This window comes from Paralichthys olivaceus, chromosome 17 (genome assembly GCF_024713975.1).
Source record: "Paralichthys olivaceus isolate ysfri-2021 chromosome 17, ASM2471397v2, whole genome shotgun sequence".
NCBI classification, from domain to species: Eukaryota; Metazoa; Chordata; class Actinopteri; order Pleuronectiformes; family Paralichthyidae; genus Paralichthys; species Paralichthys olivaceus.
Window position 1 is genome coordinate 8,023,584 of NC_091109.1, and position 9,651 is coordinate 8,033,234.

At 39.8% G+C, this 9,651-nt stretch overlaps 2 protein-coding genes across 4 annotated transcripts in view; both read right to left on the reverse strand.

Moving 5' to 3' along the window:
• ctnnd2a (catenin (cadherin-associated protein), delta 2a) overlaps positions 1-9,651 on the reverse strand; it is a 282,204-nt gene that overhangs the window by 233,763 nt on the left and 38,790 nt on the right. The gene's annotated exons all lie outside the window — the stretch shown is intronic.
• Positions 434-8,457, reverse strand: zc2hc1a (zinc finger, C2HC-type containing 1A). Of its 3 annotated transcripts, none has more exons than XM_069512845.1 (10): positions 8,361-8,457; positions 7,730-7,797; positions 6,093-6,209; positions 5,596-5,622; positions 4,635-4,776; positions 4,172-4,314; positions 3,629-3,728; positions 3,283-3,358; positions 2,877-2,978; positions 434-2,250 (listed from the first exon to the last, which is right to left on the reverse strand). In XM_069512845.1, exons 1-10 carry the CDS (start codon positions 8,377-8,379, stop codon positions 2,241-2,243), a joined length of 804 nt encoding a protein of 267 aa, XP_069368946.1. In that variant the 5' UTR covers positions 8,380-8,457; the 3' UTR covers positions 434-2,240. The 3 variants fall into 3 exon arrangements, with proteins under 3 accessions (XP_069368946.1, XP_069368944.1, XP_069368945.1); XM_069512843.1 differs by having other exon boundaries at positions 434-2,255; positions 8,361-8,454; XM_069512844.1 differs by lacking the exon at positions 5,596-5,622 and having other exon boundaries at positions 434-2,255; positions 8,361-8,456.

Sequence of the window (9,651 nt, forward strand, 5' to 3'; positions counted from 1 at the left end):
TAGAGACCTATTGTCTTTGTAAAGATTATTATTATGCTGCTGGAAGGCATTTTTGAAAGCCTTGGGTTGCTGGGCAAATCATCAAACTCGGCCGTGTCAGTAATGCGATGTGGAAATCACAAAGTTCAACTCACCCTGAATGATTGAAAACATATTTGTGGACATTTTTTCAATGGATAGCGAAACCACCATTTCAAGTTTCCTGTGTCACTTTTTATTCATTATTATTTCTGACCCTGGGAAAATTATCCAAAACTACCATATCTCTCTTTGCAACTCACACACATTGAAGCTGGTCTGTGTGATCTCCTTTTGATAACTGATGTAATATTTGTTTCACTTCCATCCAAAAACCCTGATCTATGTTATTTACAGCACCAAAATGTTTTCTGCTTCCTCTCCCTTCAACAAACACTCTCACAACTCGGTCAGAGACGTCTTCATTGATGTTTATTAATGGTGAACATACAGTACATGGCATTAAGTGCACAACTGTATCCAGGCGAATAAGTGCTGTCATAAGTACAGGAAAACACAACTGACCAGTCTGTTTAAATATTTCCTGTCAAGTACCATAAATGTAGTGTTTTTTCTTTGTGAAAGTTGAATTAAATGCCTTAATTTTTTTTTTTTTTACAGATTATTAGAACTACGACTGATATGAAGTTTGCGGTTAATGATCATGAAATATGCACCTTTTCTCGTCCCACTAAAAGAACTGTGTGATCATAAAGTGTTGGTTTTGTCAAGCAGAGAGATCAACCATATCCACACAGAGCATTTCAAATGTTACTGTACTCTTGGTCCGACTTGAGCTGACTAAAGATTGACTAAAGACAGTTTTGAGGAAAAAGAAAAACTGCAACAAACCCAGGAGCATTTAGATTTCATACAAATTCAAATAAAACCACATTTTAATTCTGCAGAAGATAAACAAAACATGCTGCCACTTTTCATTTGGTGAAAATAAATAGCTAATTTCATTGTATGAAATGAGCGGGAAATGCTACATTTGTCTAGAACGTGTTGGTAAAGCTGACGGGTTTTTTTTGGACTGCGATATCCCAAATTTTCCAAGAACTTTTCCTTTAGAGAAACAAGCCATTTTCTTCAGTAGTCAATCATATTGCACGTCAATAGTAACATAGTGTTTGTAAGGGAGCAGAGGCAGATGGGGGATTTTTTTCAAATCACGGTTGCAGATACGGGGATACAATCACACCCACCTCTAACGATGTGTCCTGCACTTTTCCCTCCGCCTTCTTTTTCACATATTACAACCCACCTCTCAGCTTGTAGATACACTCTCACTCTTCTCTCCTCTACTTTCTCTTAGGATGCATGGCTTAACTGCTGATCCTGACTCAGCTCTACAGGGTCCTCCTAATTACTGTCCAGGTGACAATAAAATTAGGAGTTTCAAATAACTCACATAACTTCCCATGACCAAAACAATCATGGAGGATTTTTTTTTCCTTGTTATTACAAATTATTAATCCTTCCATCATCTCCAGTTTCACACCAATTAAGTTTATAAACTGGTGGGAACAGCAGCGTCATGGTGGGTGAATCCAGCAGTAAGAAAATGTCTCATTACGAGCAATGAGCTCTGCGAGTTGTTCCTGTTTCACTAATATCAGCTAGAGAGTTGAACAGCTTAGTTATGAAAATGTTTATGGCAGAATTTGCACTGTTCAGCAGTACTGTACGAGTAATGATCCTACTTCTTAATAAAGAAAGAAAGAAAACCCAGCGCAACCTCACTACTTTGAAACAAAACCTAAGGCCGGAGAAACACTTGCTGTTAACTACGTGTATGTGTGTGTATGATGGCTGCCTGGTGGATCCTGCGTCCATTTGGAGCGTTGGTTGTGCAAGTCCTCAGAAATTAAAGCAACCTGTACGCATGTTAACATTAACATCTGATTTCTCCATCATGGGCCCTCTGGCAACAGCACAACAGTACGTGAACAACTACGTTAACGAAGCAGCTGGTTGTCATCGCTAACAGTGTGTGTCTTAACCGCAAGTATATCTCCAGCCTAACTGACAGATGTGCAACTCATGAAACTCTCCGAAACCATCTTGAGTACAGGTGTGTGTCTTTTCTTCCCTCTGTTTAAATACACATCCTCCTGATCCCACACTCGCAGCAGAATTTGGCAGATTCGACAGGGTACTTGGTCCCACAAGCGTGACAGAACTTGCTCTTGAGTCCGCTGTTGTCAACTTCGTTCCCATCATCGACATCTTTCCTGACAAAGAGGAACCAGGCAGCAGGGTTAGAATCTATGTACTGATAAGTGTTATATTTTTAGAGCTGCAGATAATGGTTGTTAGTGCTCACAGATTATATTAATAAAGTAGGGATTTTCCAACAGTCTAAAACAACTGCAACATTTATTATGACCATATTTGATTCAATGTGAATAAGATGGTAATAAAACATACAAACAAAAATAAAGCTTTAAATAATTTTCAGTGAATAAGACAAATGTTTTATTATTGTAATAACAATATATAGGCGAATATCACTTGTATAATTGTATTACATGAGCATTACCTTGGAAATCAGAGCCTGGAGCTGTGTGGCTTAGATTTATAGACTTTAACTACAGGCTGTAAAGATTCCTTTGTTTATTCTGTCAGAACATGCATCACAAAAGAAACCTTAAAAACTAGATGAAAATCAGTTGACAGTACAACTTTATTTAATTGCAATTCTTAATGTATCTATGTAGAGAGTTTATATAACCCAAGTTACTGACTGGAAGCAGATTAGACTCCCGTGCTGTATGCAACACACCACCTTAACCACAAGAGGCCATTAGAGATTAGTAGGACAGCATGGATGTTTCTCTTTCTTTCTTTCTTACCTGGATATATTGTTGTCTACTTTCTTCTTGTTGAGTCCTACTTTGGCCTGAATGTTCCTCACGGAGCCGTACGAACTTGCTGCTCGTTGCTTTGTTCCCGCTCTAACAGAGGAATCGTGAATAAGAATAAAAGAGAAGAGAGGCAGGGAAGTTTGAAATGCAAACCAAGCAGGATGTTGTCAAATTTTACAGAGCTTTCAGGATGATGTATTGTAAATATCACGAAAAGTTCATATCAACACAAAAAAGTGAACATATTTAATATAAAATACAGAATAAACAGCATAAGGATGCAATGTTATTTTAAAATCATGAGGTATTTTTACTTCTGAGCTACAGTGATTTAAAGAAAGACACACAACAAAAATAATGTAGGTTGTAAGCACAGGTACAAATGTACACTGACCCTGATGGAGGGCTTGTGATGCCAGTGGGATTTGTCTTCACCAAACCTGCAGAGGAGACCTTACCAGCAGGGATTCCTACAGAGGAGGTGGGAGACAATAGTGACAGAGCAAAACACATTGTGAATTAACATCAACCTATCAAAGCAATCGGATGTGAAATAGTTGCTAATCGGGTCAGTGTGTCCAGTGTCCGAGTTCCAGCTTTCAAATGATAGACGGGTCCGGGTCAGGTTTGGGTACAAGATTTTCAGGGCTTTTTGGTTTCAAGCACCAATTTCTGGACCCGTGAAGAACTCCAGAGTGTAATACAGAGTCTGGCTAATGAAAAAACATGACCACTCTTACCAGTGGGCTGTCCAAGAGCTGATCTCTGGGGTAAACGAGTAGAGGCTGAGGGGATGGTTGATGTAGAGTTGGTCTTCTTTACAGGAGTTGGAGGCTTGTACTGAAGACAGAAGAGGCAACGCTGAATAAATACGTTCACTATACAAAGCATCAATGTAGTCACACTCCCTGAAGACGCGGAAATAATACACTTCATAGATACATAATACATAATTCCACAGCAGCACAATGCAACTGACAGACTGCTCAATGTCTAAGCAACTCACGATAATGAGAAAAGCAGATGTCTTGACCAAAGTCATTAGGTCCCTGCTGTTTATAGGCGGCCTGTGCTGCATCATAACAGTTGCTAAGTATCAAGGGCTTGTTATGGATAAATAGTGGTCTCATGTGGTGGCAGGAAAATTTGAAGAATTTCCTTCTCAAATGGGAAAATTCACACAACTGCCACTAATGTTGGATTAGATCGAGATGGACCAGCAGAGACACATGGGCAGTATTTCTGTGTGCACACACAACTGCCACTGCTGCGTGTGTGATTACCTGTGTACGGCCAGGAGTCTTCTTGGCCTCTCCTAGCTTGCTCTTGTTGGGATTACAGGCGGCCTTTTCCTGGCAGAACTTGATGTGTCTGTCGGCCGCACCCTCGTTGAACCTCCGCTGACAGTAAGGGCATTGAACGTAGTCTGTGGAAGGTGAGAAAATACACCAGTGACAGCACCTACTATAAATCATCTGCTATAAACATGAATTGGTTTTCATTTGCAAGTGTAAACTCTAAAAATGGTACAATTCCCTCATTTCCAGGCAATTTGTAATTCTTTAAATATTATTATCTTTAAAGAATTACAGATCTTCCTCCTACTGCTGTGACCATTATTTATTATTATTATTTCCTGATTCCTGATTGTAATCAAAGTTATCATCACACTTGTAGTTCTTAACAGATGATCATTAAAGAAATTACTCAGCGTAATTCTCACCATAGAGCTACGTTAGAGGTTACCTGGGTCATATGTAGGAGGAGGAGGTGGGGGTAATGGCCCCCCGTCCTTCATGACCTGAGTAAGCGTCTTGGCGGCCCGAATAGTAGCAATGAAGTCCTCATGCTTCCTACGCCAGTTGGACGGCTTCTTGGGGGGCTCTGCCTGGTGGGAGGTAACACAGAGATGATGTTTACAACTGACCTGTCATTCTGACGTCATGACTTGAACCATCAGCCATGTGTAGAGTGCTAATATCTATGAACTGGTGAAATTTGGTGAGGATCTGGATTATGATTTAGGTTTGAGAATACTTTGTCATTTATATATTTAGGGGTGATCTTTATTTAGTTACTGTGCAGTAAGAAATATTGCTTTCCGGTAAAATCTGAGTACCCTTCTATTTCCTCTTATTTGTGAGTCATGTTTATCAAAAGCTGCTCTCAATAACCGACTACTACTCTTAGCATTAGTTCACTTTGTTTCCTTCTTTAAATGTCCATTTTTATTAATAGTTGAATGATTTCTTCTTGTCTGACAAGCATGATGCGACACGTTTGTTTTTAATTTCACAGCCTGACGACTGAATCAACACGTTTGTTATTTTCACGCCTTGTTGAGGACTTTCATACAAAAAACAGAAGTATGTGTTTTAGTCATGCCACAAGACAGAGAACAACTGTTATTCAAGCTAAAAGAGTGAGTATACTGTTGTCAAAAAGTAACATGAGCCTATGACTCAGAGTTATAACAGTGAAGTTTAAACACAGATAGAGTTGAGGCAGGAAAAGTGAAATAAAGAAATAAAACAACGTTACAGGAAGTCAAATAATGTAGTTAGGAAAGTGATTTTTCTTTGTAAAATGACTATCACCACAAAAGCAAACTATTTCTAAAACCAGATATGGTGAGGCTCCTGATTAATTGTGTTGCTGCAATGTATACAGAAAGAATAGACAATTAAAAAAAGGCAAATCAACTTACTTTCCCAGTAGCAGAAGTACTTTGTGACTGAAATACAATTGAAAGTGGTTTACATTTGAAAATAATCTGCCAACACAAAACACTGAATGTCTCAAGTGGAAGCTGCAGAATTTGCTTGAATTTGATCTACTGGCCTAGAAATGTTGCATGCTGATATTTTACATCTAACTCACCGAACTTTCAGATTATTTCCAGATTATTGTGTGAACATCTTGAGAGATGATCAATGGGGTGATTCCAAGTAAAATCATCACGATCTTAATGGAAAATGAGAAATCTATGGAACCAAATGTCTCCGATCCTAATTAAGGGAGATAAGAGCTGATGGATTTTGAACCTTTTGGCAGAGGGGACTCTATGACTTTGACTGGTCACATCTCCCTAAATATTGTGTGTAATTTCTGTGTGTAACCTCCATATATGTTTGCTCTCCCATTGAGAATCAAACTGAACTCTCTTGGAGTTGGAGTTAGATTCCAATCTTAGGTTAGCCTTACCTTTGGTTTGATAGGTTTGAGTACCGGGATGTCTGTGCCTTCCGCTCTCTGTCTACTGGAGTCAAAAACCTTCCTTCTTTTGGCCGCTGACTTTTGGCAGATTTTAGCATGTTTCTCCTGTGGTGGGAGAAAAAGTAATAATAATAATAATCATTGTATCTCTGATGTGGTTAAATCAATGTCACATTAATGTGGTTAAGTTTTGGTAAAATGGAATTAAGTGGTGGGAATAATAATGTATGCATCATCTTCAACAAGTAGATAATCACTCATAATAAGTTATATGAGTGTCGTTATTGGTGGTTGTGGTCTGAAAGGGGAGGAATGAAAACAAAGTAAGGAAAACTCTAAAAACCTTACACTCAACCACGCTGAGTGAGAAGTTGGTGCCTGGATTGAGCAAGAGCTACGCACAGTACTGCCACAAGGTGGAACCTTTATACCACAATGACGCCCACACTAAAGTTATATTAAATACATGGAATTACTGTCAACATAGAGCAGGCAAATCACCTACGTGTGATTATCAGCAGACACTGACAGGATGACTTTAAAATGAAGATTATGTGACAGATTAAGTGCACAGGCCTCAAATCAAATGACTGTCAATACACCAAATATCAGTCTATGGGCACAGAACTGAGTCCAATTAGCAGGACCGGGCGTGACCAGCATGAGAGGGAGCAACAACAGTCTTTAAAGGTCCAGTGTGTAAGGTTGAGGTGAAAGGCAGAAATTAAACATAAAATAATCCTAGTTATGTTTTCACTAGTGTGTTTTATCTGAATTGTAGTAATTGTTGTTTTCCTTACCCAAGAATGGGCCCTTTATATTGAAATACTTTATATTTACAAGTAGAGTGTCCTCTCTATGGAGGCCCCCATGTTTTTTACAGTAGCCCAGACAGGACAAAATAAACACCTTTTGAGTTTGTAGGACAACTGAAGGCTATCACAGTTTCTCCTTCATGTTTTCACACTGAACCTTTACAGGTGATAAATACGTAAACATGGCATGCTGATGGGTCCTGGTGACCACCAAGACATTCTAGTGTTGGGATACTGGTGACTAGCCTCATGAGCAAGTACACCAAAACAGCTATGATGGGCCACCAGCTAAACCAGTACTAACCAGCCTACACTATGATTATTTCCATGCTGATCAATGCTGGTTTATTTAGTTGGGGGGGAACATACCACTCTAAGGGGGTGGTGTTGGAAAAGTCCAAGTTGTGCTGGGCTTTTTTTTTACTTTTTAAGTAAAGACACACGTTTTTGCACAATAGCAGGTCCTTATCTGTGTTTCCCCAACGATGTTCAATAAAATATGAAACATGTGCTTTTACCAAATAGTTTCCCTGCAGTGTAAACACTTTCATCCACCTCCCAAAGAGCTCTGTGCTGGGCCCAGCAGGCTGTTTGGGTGGTAGCCAAGGAGGCAGTATTTTCCCAATACCTCATATCCTGTTGGCTGATGATCACTGAGGAAAACACTGTGACCACAGCCACCTCAGCACGATCACAGATTTTGAATCGAAGACAACATTATTTCGATGTCACATTATTATTCTCCAAAAAACCCTGCACTGCAGACACGATGACAGGGAGATGATTGTTGTGGCTTTTGGTTTCTTTTACCAGCACTTTAGGGTTGAATGATCTTTTGCAGGTGTTGCACTCAGCCAGATCCTGGGGGACTTCAACGTCTGCAAGTAAATAAATGAATAAATAAATGTGTGCACCCATGAAATGATAATGTGCAGGAAACCATTGAGTTTCTGATGACACAAGCAACATTTGAAGTGTGATTCCACCAACTAGGTCCAAATGCTAAAAACAAACACAACAGTCAGATTGTAGCTATGGTAACCGATTCTTCAGCATAGTGTATATACACACATGTATACAGAATGATATAAATGCCCGTCAGTATGACGGGGCACACTCTTCAGCAACATTAGCATCCGGTTTCATTCATTTGACAGTTCATTGGTTAGCGTTATGCTAACGCTGGGGGCAGCTACTGTGGCTAATATCAGGATCACATCCACACACAGAGAGAGCCGTTAGCTGAGGCGATACCTAGCATGACAACAGCTAAACCCTGCTCCAGAGGTTACCGTTCAATTTAAGGTGTAATATATATATATATATATATATAAATAGCATTTATAAGTCGCTGTTATTGAGGAGATGCATTCTGAGCGGTTGTAACCACGAGTTTATCTCCAAACAGCTTCAAATCAACCAGAACATCGCCTCCTCTCACCTTCCTGCTCCTCCATCATTTTGTTATTTTCTCTGCCGTTGTTACGGACCGGAAGGAAGGAGCAAGAGGACTCCCTCCTAGGCACTTCCTGGTTCGCTCACACACTCTAACTCGTGTTGTGACCTCTTTATCTGTGTCCACTGATTACATGAAATACAGACAAGGTTATTTTTGTCGCCTGGTTTTTTGTGTCAGTGATTCAAGTAATGGTGTATTCGTGGTGTTGTGTAATCATATGTTTTTGTTTTAACCATGGTGTCGGAAAATTTGAGTCACTGACTGGGAAAATTCTCGTGAACGCAACATCAAGCCAGAGCAGCAACTCTCCAAAAGTTGCTCTAAACATTAGCTGCATTCATGCAGCAATTAATTTCCTAAAGGGAAAATTCATGTCTGTGCAAGTTCAAGTTTTCTCTACAATTTGGAAAGAAAATATTGGCACGGAGTTGCCAAGTTGCTGATGTCCTCGCTTATGTATCAAACAATCATTTCTCAATCAACTCCAAGCAGTAGCTCTGTATATTCACACGCTCCTCAGAAGGTCCCATTTTCCGAATTGTGAGGTTAGAGTTCAGACTTCGGTTTGACATCGGAATCTGGAAACAATATGGCCGCCCTTAAGCCTAGTTTATGCTTCTGCGTCACGTCGATGCCGTACCTACGCCGTAGCAAAATGTATTGTGTTGAAACATCACGTTCTCACCTCTTTCTAATATTTGCATAATAACGAAGAGCAATTGTTGTATATTGGGGTAGTGATGATGTGAAGATGATGAAGAAATCTCCGATGACACCGTCTTGATTGTATAAAAGGTTTATTACAAAAAGTTCAGCATCAATACAAGCACTGCAGTCTGCCTGGAGAGAGAGATCCGGGGCCAATGTGAATCTCTGCTGCCTAACAGATTTAACTGCCTGTTTATATAGGAGAGTTGTCGTCGTAAACCTAAAGAAAACACATCTGGCTTTCCTCCAGCCCTCCTGATCTGTCAGGTAACAGGGAGGGAAAGGTACCAGCTCAAATTTAGAGTGACCGTTAGAGCCGTGATCTAATGCCCTAACGTATACGTTCGATTTTCCTCTGAAAGCCTAAACTTATGGGCCTCCGAATCCTCAGGACCTATGGGCTTCAGACCCATAGATCAACTTCCTTCAAAGAGAACACAACACACGGCATTTCAGACACCACACAATGAAAAGGGATCACGAGTTAAAGGCTCATTTAATTTCAAACAAATGCACATTAATCACTGTCAATCATAAAAATGTTTGTATTATTAAAAAGTGGCGT